This window comes from Limulus polyphemus, unplaced genomic scaffold (assembly GCF_000517525.1).
Source record: "Limulus polyphemus unplaced genomic scaffold, Limulus_polyphemus-2.1.2 Scaffold432, whole genome shotgun sequence".
NCBI lineage: Eukaryota > Metazoa > Arthropoda > Merostomata > Xiphosura > Limulidae > Limulus > Limulus polyphemus.
This window is the reverse complement of record NW_013666042.1, coordinates 20,941-43,067: the sequence shown is the minus strand read 5'-3', so window position 1 is coordinate 43,067 and position 22,127 is coordinate 20,941. Positions and strand designations below refer to the sequence as shown.

Below are 22,127 nucleotides of genomic sequence, written 5' to 3'. Positions count from 1 at the left end.
AGCACAAAATAATTCATAAAATACAAATGTACAATACATTGTTTCTTTATTTTCTCTGTGCCAGCTTCTCAAATATTTAAAATATTGTATGTAACTTTAAGTACATATGGGTAAATTTTTTGATAAAATTTAATCTAATAGTTATTATATATGTTAACTCTCTCACTACAGGCTCTGTCCCAGGAACCAACCTCATAACCATTTATTGCTTGTTATAGTTTTCATGCTATAAATTTTAATACAGTAAGCATATCTTGCAGATTATCAGTAAACATTACAAAGCTTTTGTATACAAAATATCAGGTTTTTGTATCAAAGTTTTTAAGATTTTTTAAGTAATTATTTGCTCATGCATTTTTTCTTTTCGATTGTTGACTATCCAACATGCAGAATAATTATAATTTTAAGATGTGAAACCTTTATAATCTGCAAAATATTATCAAATGATTTTTTTAGAAAAAACTATATTTTATCTGTTATTTTCACTATTGTATCTCCGTACAGGCTTGGTTGATTTCATGGACCTCGTAACCACCGTAAAAAATTAGGAAATAGATGTAAATTATGCTTTTTTTGTTCTAGAATGACTACAGATTATAACACGAAAACACAAATGTTTAGTCTAAATAGCTGAAATCTCATAACATTATACATCTATATATATATTTATTATTTTTATTTTATTGACCTTTCAGCCATGCCTGACTGGCATTACAGAAATTGCAATGATGCGGTGCACGTGCACTCATGTTACCATATCCAAGAATATAAAACTGGCCTTTACAAAGTGACCTATCTTGGCTGTGTTCTAGTGGACCAGTATTTTGTAAAATACAGTCACATTTTAGTTATAATACATTATATAAGTATATACATTATTACTATTTACAAATAGGTTCTTAAATTTCAATTATTTTTCTTAAAACATAGAACAGTAAATAAAGAAGCATAGAAAACAATTATCTCTTCTAGCTACAAAGTTTATACTCATTTGCAGCTTGCTAAGCCTTATCAATATTCACATGTTTTTTTTTCAGTTTTATATTTGCCTTTTGAAATAACAAAAAATCATAAATTACTATATCAGTACCACAGAATTCCACTATAATTTATCAAATTTAGTAACTAAGCTGTATTTTGATCTTATGATTTTTCAAGCTTACTAATGTCTTACCTTACCGCTTAGAATCTAGCATGAAAAGAAACACTTAGTTTGCAGTATGTTCATCTAAGGATAGGTTTATTATGCTGATAAAATGCCCAGTGCCTTGTCTAAACTTCTTTCGATAATATGCTTGTAGTTTCCCCTGGGACAAGTAATCTTTAAGATATAATCATTTTACATATGGAGTTTTCTTTATGCATAAACTCTGTACTAAACAGCTGTTGGTGGGTTAAATGGTGTAATGTTAAGATTATGTCCTCGTATACTTTTCGGTAGACACATTTTCAATATTAAGATATTGTGTATAAGGATTAAAAGTTTTGTTCTATGCATTTTTATAAGGAGCAGTGTCTACTTGTAAGAGTATATCTCATGTATTGAAAAGTGTACAGTAACTTAAGCTACTTTATAGGCCTTGTTTAAGTGGTGAAAAATCTAGTAACCATTATGTTTTTGTTACAGAAACAACTTATAAAAGCTTTACAAATCTGTCTGTTTTTACCTCCTCTGTAAATCATTATCATCCTTACACAGTACATTGTTTGCTCATCTGTAAAACCAATCAAAATTTGGTTTTGATTTCTGAAAATGGCAAACAAAATTTTTTGTTCATTTATTATAGAGGTACTATAGTATATACAAAATATATATTTAATATTCTTAAAAAGAACAGTTGTTTGAACTGCTGTTTAAATAAAAAGAAATTTATTCATTATTGTGTAATAATAATCTCACTTGTGAATGCTTTAACCTTTCAATATCATTCAGGTTTTGTTGCTAACTGAGAATTATATATTATTACTGCACAGTTTTGTACATCAGCTCAAATTTATGTATGTTCATTTAGTCAGCATTAGTAGTATATTTGTTGTACACAAAATCTAATTTATTTTTCATGAGTGCAGCAGTTGTGAATTCATTTATGTGTATATAACCCTCTTATTGAAATGAGCAGTTAAAAAGACCCATTGGCATGGCCAAGACTGACTTTTCAGTAAAAACCAGAAACAGGAAAGAAGTTTTTGCAAATTTATGCATTGATAAAATATATTATTTAGATAAATACAGTGCAGAGGTAAATATTTTTCAAAAAAAAATCGCAGATTTTTTCTGTAGCCTTAATCATACTCCTAAAATTCTTCTCTAATTTTTCACTCTCTTACCAGTTGACAACAGCTCTATAGCAGCCCAGCTTTGGCAACAAAACCAAATAGTCAGTATACAGTTTGTTGTTGTTGTTTTTTTTTTACTATTTTTCTTTTCCCTTTGTTTGGTTTTCTTTCTATTTTATGTCTTTTTTTTTTTCTCATTTTCCATGACTCAAAAATTCTTCCTCAATTTTCAAATTTATCCCCATATTTTTTAAACACTTATTCAGAAGAATGTTTACCTCTGGTGCAATGTACACATAAAATTCTTGAAAATAATAGCATAATTGTAAATGCACATTAAAGGCCTTAATTTATTCTGCTTCTCTAGGACATTACACATAAAACACAATAGTGATGATATAATTACTTAATTAACTTATCTTGCCAATCCTTAGAATGGGAGGGGTTAGATAATTGAGATTTTACTAAACCACAATACACTGTATAAAGATAAGTTGTTTTTTTCATTAGTTATACAATGTTTATTGTTAGAAACATGTACGTGGTGTTGCAAGGTTTTATCAAGGTCTTTTAAATGGCTCAAATTAAAAGTCAAATAAACATATTTAGTCAAAGCTCTCAAATTTTCATATAAAAGATATACTTTTATTTCACTGTATTTATATTATTTTAGATAATCGTATAATAATATTTTATTGGAGCTTTTGTAAATAAAACAAATTTTGGATTTTTCATAAAGTTGCTTCAGAGAGAAACTGATATAGTTTTGTTACAGTTCAGTGATATTTGTCCAAGGATACATGTATATAGAATTTGATTTCTTCTATTAAAGTATAATGCTTGGCCACAGTGATTCCAGTATGTGCTTGGAATGGTTGAAGTTCATTCTGTACATTGACCTTTGTTCTCTTGTAGAAACCAGAAAGTTTATTTTAAAGATTATGTATGTTTACTTGGATACAGTAAACAGACACCTTATCTTCATAGAAAGAGTACATCTAGATATGCAATGCACACATATATACTGTACTACAGGTATATGGGTACAACAGTACTACACCATGTGATCAGCGCTGTATCCTATCGGAATTTTTTTGTTTACTGCTTACATGTTTATTGAATTGAATCAGTATCATGTGCAGTATTGTGGAATTTATGTTGCTACAGAGTTCACTTGGTCTTTGGTTCATCATTCATACATGAATCACTATGAAAGTTATCTCTATCATTTTTTATAAAGTTTAAGTTATCTGTAATGGCATGATTAAACTGCAATGTTGTTCTTTGTAAATAATAATCATGGAATCCACTATCAATAATTTAGAAACTTTTTGTTCATTGTAAACTTCCTTAAATTTTTTTCTTTTATTGACAATAAAAAGTTAAATTTTTAAAGAAGAGTACCAGGAATCATTATCTTGATCTTTAATGTTTAACATGCACAGTCATCAAGAATAATTAGCTTTCTTTTAACAGATCATGAATTCAAGAGTTTGTGAAGTACTTCCTTAGCACAAAATGACAGTTGATCATTAGTCCAAAGCATTGTATCGTTTGTTTGTTACTTGGTATTTGTAAATACAGATAGGTTGTATTAACCTTTTATGCATTATAATGTAAGTGCTTTGACATATAATATGTAATATTATTTTTGTTGTATTTATATTTAGTCATTCTTTGGTATGCATAAACCTGCAGTGTTCTCTTATGTGTATTACAGTAGTCTTTTACACTTGGACTGAATGGCAATGACCACACAGGATTTCTGTTACCATCATTTTAAAATTAACAAAGATCAATCATCAGTCATACCTTTACACCAAGTATGAACCTGTCTTTTCAGTATTTATTAATAGATTCATGATTGCAAAAAAAAAAAATCCATGTTTCATAAATACTTCATTTGTACAGTCATATACTTTGTACTGCATATGAATTCTGTAGCAGTGATTAATACTGAGAAAACATTTCCAAAGTAGCATATTTACCAATTTTATTTCAAGTATATTAACATTAAATTTTTCCTAATATGCAGAAATGTCAAAACACTTATTTGTACACTGATTAGTATAACAAAAGTAAAATGATACAATTTAACCTTTCAAAAAAAATGTACTTCCTTCATTATACCAAAGTGCATGTAGCATTCACTGTAACACTGAATTTAAAACCCTTTTTTATTTTGCTTTAATCTTGTTACACTTGTGTCAACATACACTACTGTGCAAAAGGTGTTCCTAATGAAATATAGCAATAATGCTTTACTTATTTGAATATCTTCTAAATCATATGTTTGGTTTATATTAATTATAAAGAAATAAAATGTAAAAATGCCAGAACTGACAATAGTTATGTTTTGAAAACTGGATGATGTAGCTTTTTCATCTTGTAATACTGTGACTATTATATTAACATCCAACATGAAAAAATAACATTCCACACATTTATTAATTGTCTATTCTTTAAATATTAAAAAAAATTCCTTAATCATTAGTTATTTGCTATTGTAAAAAGTGGTTAAAATTTTCTTTAGTTTATCACACTAACATGACTACTTTCAAGTACAAAGTATGGCTATGAGACACATGGCTTCAGATAAAGTAAGACATAATAGTTTGTATAAAGAGGGCTACAATCAGCAAGAAATGCAGAAACTGGAGTTCAGAAAATACTCAAAAGATACAATGAAACTGATAACAATGATGACAAGAGCAGGCCTGGAAGACTACCTAAGCTTTATGGAGCACAAGTTAAGCACTGTAGGCTTACTTCACTCAGGGACAGATGTAAATCTAGCGGATATCTTGCTGCAAATCTTCAAGAAACCACTGTGTTAAAGTTGACCTTTCCACAGTGTAACAAGAATTACATCAAGAAGGGTTGAAAGGGTGCATTGCAGCAAAAAACCTCTGTTATGGAAAGGCAACAAACAGAAGTTTGCAAAAAACCAGAAAGTTTGACATGTATATGGAGAAGAGTACTTTGGTCTTATGAGTCAAAGTTTGAGGTTTTTAAAACCACTAGATACCAATATGTATTATCACAGGAGTGATGGGATATTAAAGAAAAAAAATTTGCAGCCTATGTTAAACATGGTGAGGTAGCAGCCAAGTATGGGACTGTTTAACCACAACTGGAGTTTGTGATCACTACTCTATTGATAGAGTCCTAGATTCAGCCCAGTAGAAAAAATACTCATTCACCATACTGTTTCTTATGGACATCATTTAGTGTAACAACATTCATTTTTTGCATGGTAATTATCCAACCATACAGCAAATACAGTAAATCATTATCGTAATAGAAAGGAAGAAATGGAACCCTTTCATGCTCAGTGTGTGTGTGTGTGTGAAGCTGTCTTGATTGAGAAAAACAGCAAAGATGTGAAATCAAAGGAGAAATGTCGCGTGATTTCAGCAAAGGGTGGTCACATATTAGAGAAATACACTGTAAATTTGCTTTATATGCATTTGTTTTGCCTTCAGGAATTATGGAGTTCTGAAATACTTTCACTTAAAGTAATTCTCAGTAAGTTTTTAATTTGAAATACATTGTGATGATTGAGTGGTCTCTAATTTATGCATAGTACTACATGTGTAAGAAATAACTGTTTGAATTAAGTTGCAGTACAGTACTGGTCTGTTTTATATCTACTGAATGGTCTAACAGTAAAAAAAATGTATCTTTCATATGGAGGGAAAGATTATGAATAACTGCTAAATTGCATAAAATTACAACGTTTGAAACATTTTGATATAGTAAATAGTAATAGATTGTACATTGAAGATGAAATATCAGATCGTACAGTTCATCCATATTATGCTTCAGGTGACTGACATATGGTTCCAGAATCATATCAATGTCTACTAAACTAGTTGTGTTGTTTGTAATATTAACATAATTTGGTATATGCTTCTTGGATTTTATCAAATAGAAAATAGCATGACTGTGTGTATATTACAATGAAATTTCATTAACTTAATGGCCAGCTAATTTTCCAAGTTCAACCTGGTAGTTTACATTATTTTACGTTTTTTTATTTCAAAAACATCATAGAAATTTTTTTGAAATTAAGAACTTCCTAATAGTGGGATATGGCTTGCTTCTGCCTGTCATAGCTTGGTATACATGTACTGTGTATCATTCTTCTTGCTAAAGACATTTAAGACCTTTGCCTGGCTTGAAAACAGGTCAAAACGTTGTTGGAAGACCAGTATAGGCAGAAAAAAAACTTGTTTTGACCATCTTTGCATGCAAAAGAATCCCATAGAAACAACATTAGAAATTATAAGAAACTCAAATATGAATTTTGTTGCAAACTTTATTGAAATATTGATAGTTCTAATGCACATAATCACTAGCAAAATATTAGCTTATCACTTTCAAAATTTAAATACTTGTGCTATGTTTTGCTTATAACATACTACTTACATTAGATGAACAAATACACAAAACAGTCTTTTTTCTTTTTTATACTATGATTATATGCATCACTTAAAATCTTCAAAAACAAAAGGACTAAATTTTATCAGTGACAGAGGTAAGTATTATTTTAGCTGAGTAATAAATTAAAAGCACATGTACATGAGATTACAGTCAGATTTTTAAAAGAAGTTGAGCATTCTGTATGGAAAGATCCCTTTCATGGCACCTTTATATTATTGTCTTTTTTGAAGTAATGGCATGAGAAAAATCTTGCTTCTTTAATACATATGTGGCCAAACGTGTTTTCCATGAATTTTTCTGGGATGTGTTAGTTATTCATGAAGCAAATATTACTTGTATACATTTTGTTTAGTACCTGGGAGATTAATACCCAGTCATCTACCCTTTCTCTATCTCAACACTTGTAGCAGTATTAATATCCATGCCAGTTAGGCATACATGTACTTTCATATTTAACAATATTGCCTAAGTTTCAGATTCATTTTTCATATTTCAGCATTGTACAAGTAGTGTTTCCATATGAATTTTTCCTCATAATAATTTCTGTCGTATGAATTGATGGGAACAATTAGATCCATTTTATAGTGCAATAAATAATCATCATAGTGTGTTCTTGTTAATTGATTATAAACTTATGATCAATGTGTTTGCTTATGCTCATTACAATTTAAATAATATTCTTAGAAGTTGGTTTTCATAGATATAAATACAAATACACATAAGTGTTTGTGTGTCTGTGTGTTTCTTATATATTAATGTGTAAAGGAAGTAAACTTCATTGTTAACTTATTTTGTGTGAAAACTGATAAAGGTGAACAACACATCAATCTGTGATGACAATAAAGCTAATACTGAGAAAGACAACAATAATTGGAGAGAAAACAGGATAGTTGCTGCAAAAGAAGTTACTACTGAATGGTATGTTTTATAACCATAAAAATAATTCTACATCTGTTTGTGACTTTAATACAAGCTTTGGTTGTTGGGCTATTACAGATTAAATATTAATTTACAATGATGAAATCTAAAGGAATACATGAAAAATACTTATTAGCACTAGAGGTGGGTAATTAACTTGATAAATCAATAAAAACAATTACCTATGAATAATCTATTCATGTTACATAAAATGATTGACTAATCAGTTACAATTAAATTGGTTAATGTCATGAAATTGATTAAATAATTGAAATTAGTGTTTTTTATTTTTCCAACTATCCATTAATCAAAATTACGATTGATGTCATGGAAGTAATCAACTAATCAAAATTATTATTTCCAATTATTCCAAATATCTAGATATCAAAATATTGTCATATTATTTGAACTATCCAAGTAATCAAAATGTTGCCATTATATTTGTTGTTAAGCACAAAGCTAAACAATGGGCTATCTGTTCTCTGCCCACTGCAGATATTGAAACCCAATTTTCAGTGTTAATAATCATGATAATAATTAATTAATGAGCCAGATGATATTAAAAAATTAGCAAATTCTACTAATTGCCAAGCACTAATAAGTACAATACGTAAAGTTATTATTATTATTATTTTTACATTTTATATGAATCAAGTGTCTCAAAATATGTTTTGCAAGTTAAAGAATTGTCTTTTTTTTTTTAAGTTTTAGGTACATAATACTGAAGTTCATTTAGTTTTACTTTTATGTACTGTAGATTGTATTATAACAGAAGTGTATTAATAAGTAACTTACATCTTAATTAATAATTACTTTTATGAAAAAATTAGGATGTTTTAAATGATTGTTGATACACGTACGTGTATGAATGTTTTTGAAATTGGTACTACCTTCGCTCACATAAAATTAACTTGACTTTGATTTGTCTCTAAGCGTTGGTCAAAATTTTTTACTAATAGCACACCGGTCTATTATAACCCTTTATTTAGTGCTATTTCAAAACGTACATATCATGTGACTACCCTCCACCAATCATATTGTGCCACTTATACTAGCGCATGTAGCTTCCTCTTCTATTCTAACACAATCCTCACTTTCTTAATTGGCATTACAGTGCATAGATGTGTATTTACTTCACTCCATGTTCTTGCTTTTTTGTTGTGATTGCCTTTCAGTACTTCATCCACTTAAACATATAGTGTTTGCTTTTGAATTTTAGTTTTGTTTTTTGAAGAATTATTCCGTAATTGTAATTCTAATTTGAAATATAAATTCCAATTTTGTGATGGTGGATGATGAAGTTCTTGCCAATTTTGAGGATAGTAATGTCCCTAGTACCTAGCAAGGTAAGTTAACAGTATCTACCAAGGAAGTTCAAGCCTTAATTTGCAGGGAGTTGGACACTTTTGCTTGGCAATCATTACGTTCTCCCTTTCCACCCGAACAAGCTTCTGAGGACGAATTTATTCAGGATGAAGATAATTTGGACTCTATTTTTCTGACCCCCGGCCTTTTTTTTTCCATCAGTCACATAATGCTGACAGTCAGGAGAGTGTGCCAACCTCACTGTTCCTACATCTTATTGATGAGGTATGTCACATTTTAAATATTTCCCCCTTAGCCCTTGATTTCTCTCTTATCGTGTTGAGTGAAGTGACTCGTTCTGATTATTATGTTTTTCCTTCCTCACCCGACAACCAAGTTCATGCTCAACATTTTGCTGATCAATTGCTGTTGGGTGCGCCCCCCCCCCAGCAGGCCTCAATTCTCTTTTTGGATTCCCAACATATGGATCCTCTCCTCCCCCTGTAGGGCTCAAATCCAGGGGCTTTCGTCCACTTTAATCAATCAGTCTCTCACACCTGATTACTTTTCAAGAAGCTGCTCGGGTGGGGTTTCCTATGATGTTATAGAAGTCCCTTCTAACCCCTTCACAATATCTTATTCATTTAGGAGTTCTCTTCAATTCCAATCTCAATCAGACCCAGCCTTCACCACTTCAGCTCAGGGATATGGAGCAGACACTCATGAAGACAGTACATTTGCCTTCTCTCACTGCGCATGAGGTTCTATTTCTTTTGGGACCCTGGGCTTCTTTGAAAGCTCTCATTTACTTGGGTCGGGTGCACATGTGCTCCCTATAGTGGATGTTTATCAACCAGTGGAAATTCTTCCACAATCCCTTGGATCATCCTATCACCCTCCCTCTTGGGGCCAGGGCTGACCTTACATGGTTCCATTCCTTTGTCTCATCCTGATGCTCACCTGTTCCCAGGTGCTTCCTTGGTAGGTTGGGAGTTTCCCACGAATCCAGGGCTGTTCAGTGGGCTATGTTTCATTTTCTTCTGCTCCTCCTGGAGTTGGTGGTATTAGTTCATTCCACAAGTCCACTGTTTTCAGCTATATTGCCAAACAAGCCCTGTACTGAGCCCATGATTACTATTTAACCTTCTTAGCATGTCATGTTCCAGAACTTATGGATCTGGTGGCCAACAGTTTGTCTCATCCCAAACAAGTTCTACCTATGGAATGGTCCCTTCATCCTCAAGTATTTCAGTGGGTGTATTATTGCCTAGGAACACCACAAAAAAGATGCATTTACCTCTTGCTGGAATGCCAACTACCTTCCTTTTGAGCTCCTTTTCTACACCCCTCAGTTCTGGGGATGGATGCCTTCATCTGTATGCCTACCCTCCTCTCAGACTAATCTCCAGGGTCGTTTCTATCATCCAAACATGATTTGGCTGTGTCTTCCTTGATCGGATATTGTCTTCCTCCTGTATCAATGCACCACACATCTGTACACCTTTGACTGGGATAAGTTGACCTGTTATTATTTTGTATCTTTTTTCAATTGATATACATCATATTTCAGGATCCCACCTTGTGGCTGGTGTTGCTTGGTCAGATATGCCAAATATTAGATCTTTGCACTAAATCTGTACATTTCGAAACATTCACTGTAGAGATGGGGTGTTTCTGTAAGACCCTTGGTTGCTTTTATCACAGACACCCATTGTGCAGTCTCCAATGTGTCATTCCTCCAGACTCCCCAACAAGTATTCTCCCATCTTTTTCTTCTAGTGGAGCATGAGAGTCCTTACCACTCTGGTTCCCAGTTGCTGGAGTGGTGGTCCATGGAGATTTCCTCCTGAGAGGGATCATACAATGAGAGAAATCAAACTCATAACTCAGCAAGAAGAGAGCTGTCATTGTTATAATTCTTGAATGTGCAATAACATATTATTCTGGATCCAAGACTCTTCCCCCGTATATATTTTTCCCTGGCTGACCACACTTGTTGATTATAATATACATGCTTATGCAAGGTGCTTCCACAATTTATGATCCTTTAGCCCTAGCCACTTGTCCCTATATCACATTAGCTGTAACCTTACTGTGACTAATTTTTCCTATATCATATACTATGGCCTACTACAGTGAACAAATACTACACTATCTATTGACATTGGGCTGATTCCGAAAAATTTGATCTTACTACTTATTTATGATGCTCCCTTTGTTTTTTTTGTTTGTGTTTTTTTAAGGGTAAGATTGCTTTTGTTGCTACCAATATCCTTGACAAGACATCAATGGACTTGCTCCAGTGTGCCCAGGACTCTTCCTTTCGCACATAATTATTTGGTCTCGTTGTCAATTACATACCAGATATTTCATATGTCCACTCTATGCTGATTCATGTCATAGTTATTCTGCACTGCTCCAAAGTAACGTGCTTGACATCTTTTTCTTGAGTATATAGTGCCTACCTCATACATTCCAGAAGTATTGCTCTACCCTACAGGTGTTTCTTACTTTCTTCATCTCACACACCTGTTCTTTTCAGGCAATTGTTATTCATTTATTAAAATACTGTCACTGGCCCCTCCACTTTTTTAACGTGTAATTCTAGCTTTTGGTGGGAGGATGTAGTACCGTTTCAGAACTTAACATTTTCCTACATTGAAGATGTATTTCTGGTAGGTACTTACCTCCTCTCATCCACTTCCCACCCTTCTTCCCCACTGATATGCCAGTATTTTCGTTTGTAACTGCCAATTATCGAAAGGGAGGATTGTGTTAGAATAGTAGAGGGAGCTACCTACACTAGTATAGGTGGCACAGTATGATTGGTGGAGGGTAGTCACATGAAATGACACAAAAATCAAGGGTATAATAGACTGGTGTGCTTTTAGTGAAAAACTTTTTAGTAATGCTTGGAGGGCAAATCAAGGTCGAGAAAGCTTTGGGTGAAAGGAGGTACCTTTTGGAAATACATTTTGAGTGTAGAAAAATATTAACTTTTGTGGTTCTCATCAACATCAAACTGTTGTTCACATGTATCCTTAACTTTTATTGATTATCATGTTATTCACTGCAAGTTATATATATACAGTTTAAGTTTCAGTTTAAAGTATTTTACATAAGTTTTTCCCATGTCAGTTTTTATAAGCCTTAACTTGTATTTTTGTATATTTTAAAGCTGTTTATCTAAAGTGAGAAGAGATGCGGAGCCAATATGTGTTGAAACTGAAAGCAGAATTAAGCAGAATGATCGAGATATACAAGCAATTGAAAAACAGAAAGTACAAAGTCTGGAAGCATCTTCTTTGTCTGAATTTATAACAGAATTTGATTCTTTAAAAAGTTAGTTCATTTCTACTGTACTTAATACTCATATGACAGCTGTACAAGGAATTTTAAAATTTTCTATTGCTGGTTGCACATCTGCTAGTTTGTAATTTAGAGTGGGTGCTATTACAAAGACACGAATGGTTGTAAGATTCTTTACATTATGTGTATTGGTAAGATGTGTGGATCTATATAGCAAACAGTTGGTGTATTTATGTTTTGTAAATAACCTACTCTGTTTTACTCTATAGTCAGTTTTATTAAATCTTGTTTGTTATATTGTTTCAAATAACTTTTGAATATTTGTTTTTAAATTATACAAAAACTTTTACATTTCTTTTTTATATGTTGGAATACAACTGAAATTATAATTAACAATTCTGATGCATTGCTTTATAACCTATTGTTTCTGATGAGTTTATTATATGATTTAATTTTTATGAAAGTATATGTTACTTTACATCATTTTAAATCTGGAGTACATAATTAGCTCTGAAACCACATTCTAAGCCAATCTGCAATTGTGTTGCTTAAATGTTGCCTTGGAAGCCAAAATACATAAAAAGAGGGTATTGTGGACAGTTTTAAAAGATGTATGGTCTAAAATTGAACAGAAGCTTCTTAGAGTACAAACTGCAATGCATACTTTTGACCACCAAATTGAGTGTAATCAATGGGGGGGGGGGGGTAGTTCAAGAAGCAGCAACACAGGTACAGTGCTTTACAGTAAGGAATTAAACACACTTGTAGAATAAATGGAACTTTATTGGGACAGAAAAGTATATATATATGTATGTATACGCATACATACAAGTCTGCAAAATCACCAGTCTTCAGGACACAGATCCTTATTATTTGAATTCTACTAATTGCTAAGTTCTGTTATTGATAATGTATCCATTGCTTAATATTTAATAAAACAATGCCTTTTCTGATATACAGGCATGTCATGCATTTTTTCTACCTCTTTAATTAATATGTAGAATTTCTTTTAATTTCTATGTATGCAGAGTGTGTTTAGTTCCTGTTACAGAAAGTCAGTCAAGGTATCGACTAAGTTCTACTCACCATAATTACACTTGGAACTCAGTCACTTTGCTAGGGTGTTACATACTGAAAAGATAGTTGTAGTTTTACATATCTTGTAGCATCATTCCTGTTGGTGAGTCCAATGATACCCGAAGAGCATAAACTGTATTAAATGAGAAGTAACTTTTCAGGCTTTTAACGTGAGTACTCATATTTGTATTAAGTAATTTATTTGGACTATCACCACGTTATTTTAGTTTTTCAATGCACAAGCTTTCAGCTCAATTACCTAAGCCTTCTACAGATGCGAGATGTTTAGTAAACAACAGGATCTAACCCGAAAATATCATCATCAACGTAATGAAGCCAAAATTGAGGAAGGTGTGGTGAAGATGAAATGCCCATAGTTTCAAAATGTTGCATATAAATTTCAACAAAAACAGGAGAAAGGGAAGAGCCCATTGGAGTACCATCCTTCATTTTGAAGTACTGATAGTTCCAAAGAAAATAGCTAGATTGTAAGCATAATTATAAAAGTTTGATAATATTTTTAACTGAGATTAGTGTTCTGTCAGGAACTGAGACATCCTTATGTAGTAAACCTTCTATAATACTGATAGTATCAGAGAGAGGAACTCTCGTGAACAGGGATACTACATGAAAACTATCAAGAATATGATTATTATTAACCTCTTTGACTCTAATAATCTCAGCAAACTGTTGTGAGTTTCTTAAGGAGTATTTGGAATTTCCAGCTAAAGGTTACAAAATCTTAGACAAAAATTTTGCAAAGTTATACATAGGGGAATCTATATAGCATACAATAGAGCATAGAGATATGTCGGGCTTGTGAATTTTTGGAGGACTATAAAGTGTGGGAGGAGAACAATGATGAGAAGATAACTGTTGATACGTATCCTCCTACATGCATTATCCAAAATCGTGAATTCCTCCTTCATACTTGCTGGTTACCTTTCATTAAAGAAATCAAACCATGCATTGACTCTAATGCTATTGCAAAATAACCTATTTGATTATATCATTCTAGCATAACAAACCACAATAATAACATGGCTTATTATGTTTCTTGGCCTTGTATTATTATTTTAGTTTAATTTATTAGGCTTCAGGCTTAATGTTGTAAAGAAACTTATGGCACGTTCTTGTTTTCTGTTGTTGCTAGGCAATTTGTAATTTGAATTGTTCCATTAGATCCTGTTGTTTACTAAACATCTCGCACCTGTAGAAGGCTTAGGTAATTGAGCCAAAAGCTTGTGGATTAGAAAAAAACTAAAATAACATGGTGATAGGATAGTCCAAATAAATTACTAAATACAAATTTATTGAATGAGATTTATAGTCACTAGGCTGTCATGAATACTCTGAGTATCCTGGCCTTTGTTTCATTTATGTATATAAAGCCAGTTTCTCTCAGATATATTCAGAATTGCTACAGATTTTAACCAGCTTCAGAATAATGGAGAAAACTGCAAAATGCTAGAGAATTAAGCCAGAACTGATATAGAGAATGCCAAAACTTTTTCCAAGCTATATATATTATTCAGAATTGGATCCAGCTCAAACATGTCGAACTTAGGCTCTAACTTAAACATTTGTAAATTGTAGAAAGAGAGAATAAAGCTGTCCACCTCTCTTCAGTTGAAAATACAGCACAAAAGCATTTGTCCAAGTACTTTGACTGTTTTTAATGAGAATAATGATTGTGAATGTGTACAAACTTGTGTCCAGTCACACTCTTGTAGATCAGACTCAGTCAAAATTGAAGGAACTTAGGAACTACTTGGTGATACAGTCTCTATAATATTACCAGTTTTGGGGCAGTTTCCACCCATAATATTCTTACAGAAAATCAGGGCAATCTAATACCACACTTTTATAGCTGGAGCTTTGTTTCCAGAGTCTGTCATGTTTAAAATAGTTTCTTTACTTGAGAACAATTCTAGTACCAACAGAGGTGATGTCATTATACTAAAAATGTGTTGTAATTACTTGAGTTGTTTAATTTTTTAAACTAAATTAATATAAAATACAATAAGTTTCCACACAGCTCTTAAGAAAGGGAGGGGATATAGCAAGGTAAAGCTTAAGAAATGATTCTTTCACCAAGAAGCAGTAGTGTATTATTTGGCAGGGCTCATCATTTATTTGAATTAGGATGTTGTTGGTGTGTGTTTTTTTTAAATAATGTGTGTGTGTGTGTTTTTTGTTTGTTTTTTTCACTGTATTATACTGTCTCTGTTAGTACATGTACTATTAAACAAAATTTTGCTGCATGAGTTTTTGCTCTGGATATCCACAATTTGATACTTTGAAGGAACAGCCAACTGCAACACTGCAACTTCCATTTCCTATTCTCCCTTATTTACACTTTCTCCTCTCATAACAAGATATTCTGCATCTACGGCTCATTCCTCCTGTTAATGATTTTTCTTCATCTTGTTTTCCCTTAAATGGCATCATGCCTGATCTGTCTTTTCCTAAAACTAAATTCTCTGTTGTTGCACTCATGCATCTCTTACATAAAACACATTTGGATTTGATGAAATGAGTTTTCAGTATCATAATGCATTTTTTGAATGTTTTCTTTCTATATAAGTCTTAGGTCTGAGTTGCATACTCTGCACAACTAAAGTAACTTATGCCAATATTAAATTGCTGCTCCTTCCCACTACCTCTTTGACCTCTACATAGCATTCATCAGCTTCTTTTATTAGGGCTAATGAAACAAAGTTTTTCATCATCATGTCTATATTTCACCTGAAGCAGTTTTATAATAGCATACAGATTATCTTTGCTTCAAATCAAGTGGCAAACAGCATCAGGTCTCAATTTCCATCACATAGTGAAAGATGTGACTATTCTTGTGATGTAAATGTTGTTAGAAATGGCACTAAGCCATGCTAATAAGCATGCTGGATGAAGTAGTGCACATCCTTGAATGTGTGTACACTTACTGTTGTATATTTTCCATGTACTTTGTCATATTCCTTACAAATATGTACCATTTCTCTATTTCAAAGAGAACAGTGCCAAATCAACCATGTTGCTTTCCCTATGCCTTCTATGTTAAAACAGTTTTGGAAATAGTATTACTAATGTGATGTATACAACCTGACTGTACTGTTGTTTATTACAGATAACATGTTCAAAAACAACTACAAATGTTGAAATAATAATTCCATCCCCTTGTTTTGTGATGTGACAGACGATTTTCGACCTTCAGTGATACCTATCCTTCAGTGAAATTAAGGTTCAAGCCCTTTCCAAAGTATTTTTATGGTGTTAATGCCTGATCTAAATAAAGAATGTAGTGCTAAAAAATAGAAGTCCTAATACAAATGTCTTATGGCAAGTATAATTAATTAAAATCAACTTGCAAAATTAGTTTGATTGTCTGTAGATGGTATTCATGCTGTCAATTTTTTAACTAAATCACCACTGATATATTCAATAACAATAATTGCTCTTTCTATGTTCTTCAAAATAAGATTATCCCAAATTTACTGTCAAATTTGTAATGGTTTTCAATAGTGGTTTTATTAATAAGTTAATTATTTTTGTCTGTTTATAGTTAAAGAAATTTAACATTTTCTGCGGGTTATGCAGTTTTGTGATGTATATTTAAGTATATACATGTTGCTTTAAATACAAGTTACATCAGATTAATGTTTTGGAAAGATGCACAAAATAAACCAAGAGCTGCTCTGTATATCTGTAACATTGATTTAAACACAAAATATTAGTGAATCAATAGATTCTGTTTAACTTGTTAAAATTTATGATGCATATTCTATTTTTGTAGGAAATAAACCAGCTGATAGTTCACAAATGAGTAAAAGTGTCACCAAGAAGAATACTTGTGAAGCATTATTTCAAAATAGAAGTGCACAAAAAGTTCAGAAGTCTAGTTCAAATCAACTCATGTTGTTTTCTTCCAATGACAGCAAGTCTTTGCCATCTTATGATTTCCCAAGCTCATCAGCAGCTAGCCAGATAAGAATACAAATTACAAGAGAATGTATGGTTCCAGATGACAATGTTTTATCACAGCAGTACCAACCTTTGGTAACAGACTCTTCTGATGGAGAACATCATTCTCATTCTTTATCATTAGAATGTGATTCACTTCCCCCAGCTAATGTTCAAGAAATTTGGGATAAATCACTGCTGGCTGAACAGCCAATAGATTTGCGAATAACAAGAAATATTGATCCTGTCCCTGAGGAGAGAATGGTGGTAAACAACAAAGTTTCAAATGAGTTAAACACAGCAGTTGAAGACCATCCTTTAGAGTGTCAGAATTCAACAAAAACATCAGATGAAAAAGAAGCTGCTAACAGTTCTAAAGCTCAAGAAGTGGAACAACTCTTAGAAATAAATGATAATCAACAAAATAATTTCAGAACTTATACCATTCTTAGATCCTCAACCTGTAAATCTCCAGCCATTTCTGAAAAAACAAATTCTATTTTGGTTCCTACTGAGTCCTCAAAGTCTAGACCCTGCATTGAAAACCATTCACATGTTAAAACTTCTAAGGTGCATGAGGAATTTATTGTAGCTCGCTCTACACAGGGAAATTCCTTTGATGAAGGAAAGTCTGTTTGTGAAATCTGCCACAAAAGTTTTCGAAAACCAAGTATGCTTCGTTTACATCTTAATATCCATTACTTTGAAAGGCGTTTTCGCTGTGACAGCTGTGCATTATCCTTTCACACAATAGGTCATCTGCAGAAACACAAACGCTCTCTAAGCCATAACAACAAACTGAACAGGAATTTAACTTTTGGCTCTGTGACAGCTGATAATCCACGCCCTTTCAAGTGTTCTGACTGTAAGATAGCTTTCAGGATTCATGGACACTTGGCCAAACACTTGCGCTCCAAGATGCACATAATGAAGCTAGAATGTTTGGGGAAGCTTCCTTTTGGCTTATATGCAGAAATTGAACGTTCTGGAGTTAATGTGAATGAAATTGACACTACAGACTGTGAAAACTCCCTTGAGAGTCTCCAGGTGATGGCTCAACGTCTTTCCAGGCAGGAACCAGACAATCTTCACTGGGACACTGCCAGTTTTAGTTCTTCAGAAGAAGAAGATTGCAGACAAAGTCCAGCATGCACTGTCTTTTCAGAAGTTCAAGCTGTTTCCTGTAGTGATAGCTTAGTGTCTACTGCAGTCCAATCTTTGGTGTTAAGCCAGAAGTTAATGTCATCAAAATCTGAGGTAAAAATTGAGCCTCAAGATAATGAACCAATCACAATTAGTAGACAGTTCAATAAATCTGGTCAAAAGGCTTTAATTTGCCAAGTTTGTCAGTTACTCTTCAGCAGCACTGAAGAGATCAAAAAGCATATGTCTAGTTCCCACCAAGTAGTAATCAGTGGAACTGAAACTTTTATCCATGTACCACAAAGCAAGTCTTCAAAATCTGAACAACTAGATGTTAACAGTTATTTTCCAGCAAGTAGCTCAAACGTTTCTTGTAGTATGTATGATAAGGAGTTTTCTAGTCAGGAGACACTGCAGAATGTAAGTTGTGCATTGATTCATTTTCTTATCTTTGAAAATATTCAATAACTTTTTGTAGCTTAGCCTGGCCTAGTCTATCTGTCAATAATTTCATCATTTGTATAAGAAAAAAACATCAGAAATTGGGGTTTGCTAATGCATCCATAATATGACATGTTAATTTCTATAATTTGGTAGATCAAATACATGTACTGTGGAAAATAACTACAGTAACAATTTGCACACATTTTTTAAATGACTTTTTATGTATACTTATACATATTCATTGTTTTGATTGTTTTCATACCAGTTAAAAGTAAATCAGTCAAACCAGAGAGCCCTTGACCTCCTCTCCTTCATTTTTTGGAAACCCACTTTATGTATCAAAACATTTCTTTGTTTATATTTGGTGTTGAGAGGCATGAAGAATTTTCAGTTGTTTGCTAAAACAAATTGTGGGAGGAATTCAAATATTAAACAAACATTAATACCTACATGCATAGATGCAATTGCAAAGTATGTGTACTGTGTATCTTAGAACTTTGATTTTTTAAATTTAATTTTATATGGTAATTTGTACTTAAGTATTAATGATATTTATGAAAGCATTTTGTACTATATATTACTAAAGATCACTTGAATGGTAATAATCCCTGAGATAGCTCTATTATGATAATAAAATGTACAAGTAATTAATAAAGATTGCCCATCTTCACTGATTTCAAACTAGCATTGTTAGGTCACAGTTTGGTCAAACAACATCAAAAGAAGACTAGTAATTTTAATCTGAAGTAAAAATCTATAAACTACATTACTTTAATCAACAAAAGTAGGGCTGATTTTTTGTAAAAATATGAGTGACAAACGGTAGGAAACACAAGGCTACTGGGCAGCCTGCATATGGTAGAATTTAGAATTTCAATTTTGTAACTATATGAATGTATACATATATATGCACACACAGGCAATATTAATATATAATAGTTGCATTATTTTCAATATCCTAATATTTTCTCACATCAAATGCTGCAGTTATGTCAGCCTACTGTCGGAGTTAATTATATACAAACTTGACAAACTTCATTACAAGGATAAGAGAAAAAGTTAAAAAATTAAAACCTGATGAGTAGATCATTCGGTATATGTACTGTGTAAAGAAAAACAACTAATAATGTATTATAACATTAATACTTTTGTGTTTGCACATGTATTGGAAAGTTGTAGACTGTTTTTGAACTTAACCCGTTTTGACTATATATATTAAATACAAGCCAAAACCTGAAATGTTTTTCTTACATTGGTTTTAACATCTGCATTTCTTTTTACATTCTAACAACTACTACAGCACTATAGTGTCAATCAACAGTGACAGCTGTGGTTAGAGATATATAGAAAACTTCTATTGATATATGCCACTATTGCTTGGTTCAATCAGCAGTTGTTTTGTAATCCACAGAACATTAAGTGAAATTTGGCCTGAGAGACTTAGATTTAGGGAGAAAAAAAAGAAAGATTTTTTGGTTGATTTTAATAAGTCATTCTTGTTTTATTTGGTTCAACTACAACCCAGTAAAGTTTACGAAAAGCAGAAAACGTAATAAACGTAAGGAAACATTACCATATATCACCTTCTATGGGAGCCGTATATCTTTAACTTTGAATGTTACTAGAGCTAGGGGATTAGTGGTATTTATTAATTAATTAGGACAGTATTCTTCAAACCATGGTGCATACAAGCATGAAAAGAAAAAAAAACATTGGTGCACTTGCTGAAAATCAGTTGCCCTCTCTGGGTCAGAAGTTAAATAAAAAAACTGGTGGCGAGTCCTGCCAGACAGTTGCCTACCTTCTAGTCAGCAATTCAAAACTAGTGACATTAGCAGAAAGCCTTAGTAGCTTTTAAGTAACAAAAACAGAACCAGCAAGTAATTGATTGTGGGAATAAATAAAAACACTAATTTTTAGTTGTTTATTTTCTTGACATTCGATATAATTGGAATTTCAATTAAGCTATTGTAGAAATAATCAAAAACAGCAATAATTAGAAACAATATTTTCAGGTAACCTATTTAAAGGTAATTTCAATTAATCAATTAGTTTACTTGACACTCATAGGTAATCAATTAAATTGCACAGCTCTGTCAAATATAAAATATTTCATTTTCTATGAAGATATAAAAAGTAAGTATTGATCAGAAGTTAATGATAGAAGCTATTTTACATTCTAATAAGAACTCTTGTAATTTTTTTTAGCATGTTTCAGTATCTCAACACAAGCAACCTTTTGACTGTACTGACACCAGCTGTGCTGGGTGTACTTAATCTACTTGTATATTCTTGAATTACCTATGTCATAATGTAGGTAAGTATTTAAAATGCTTCTTTTTTTCTTTTAAATGTACTTCAACATTTCCTATTGTAATGACCATCATTGGGGTCTTTTTTTATTAAAACTTCTATAAACCCAATTATTTGGTAATACACCTTTAATGAAGTTATTTACCACATAATTTCTATGTAGTAAAAATTGTTTCACATAAATGTAAGAACTGGTCTTCTCTCAAATTATCAATGCAGGTTAAGATAAATTCAGGGAAAAAAAACAAAAGGACCTAAATATTAATTATTTGTGAAGAATCTCCATAACAATCATGCATATAAATGTATAAGTGTATTTTAGCAACAGCTTATCATAAAGTATTCATGAAATCTGTATGCAAAAGACTTGCTAATACTTTTTTTGTTAAGATTCAATATGACCACCTTATATATTCATGTTTGTAAAAACCAGAACTATTATTTAGAACCAAGGTGTTCACAATATATAGGTTTGACTGTATAATGTAAAATTTTTCTTCACTCAAATACTTTTTATAAAGGCAAAAATTGATTTCAAGTCTGTCCATAGATAAAGATGTATTTATAATAACACAACTTTATGTTAAAGCTATTTTTTCAGTAATTTTCATTTGTATGAAATTTTGTGTTAGTTCATTGGTTCCTTACAAAATATTTGCATTTTATTTTAATTGAAGAGAGTACTCAGACTAGAAATTGTGCAATAAAGAGGTGTAATGTTTTCTGCCATTTAATCAGATTGTGTAACCCAAGTTATGAAAATATGAAATGTTTGGTAGTAAGTGAAAACCAGTAACAATTAAAATTAAGTTTTGTAACTTTCTATATATTTTTTCTCTCTGTTTAGAAATGTTACATATTTCATAACAAGACGTCAATCATCGAATATGTAGCTGTTGAAGTTAAGAAAATGCTACAATTGTATCTGTCTGTGC

General features: G+C 32.0%; 1 protein-coding gene across 2 annotated transcripts in view; it reads left to right on the top strand.

Annotated features, from left to right (window-relative positions):
• Nucleotides 1-22,125, top strand: part of LOC106458230 — a 51,773-nt gene extending 29,648 nt beyond the window's left edge. The window contains exons 3-7 of one of the 2 annotated variants that reach the window (XM_013917705.2): nucleotides 7,535-7,641; nucleotides 12,125-12,288; nucleotides 17,126-18,855; nucleotides 21,088-21,196; nucleotides 22,040-22,125. In XM_013917705.2, coding sequence (XP_013773159.2) covers nucleotides 7,535-7,641; nucleotides 12,125-12,288; nucleotides 17,126-18,855; nucleotides 21,088-21,156 — 2,070 coding nt within the window. In that variant the 3' untranslated portion in view covers nucleotides 21,157-21,196; nucleotides 22,040-22,125. The remainder of the gene's footprint in view (nucleotides 1-7,534; nucleotides 7,642-12,124; nucleotides 12,289-17,125; nucleotides 18,856-21,087; nucleotides 21,197-22,039) is intronic. The other variant, XM_022384377.1, reaches the window with a different exon arrangement.
• Nucleotides 22,126-22,127: the final 2 nt, after the last annotated feature.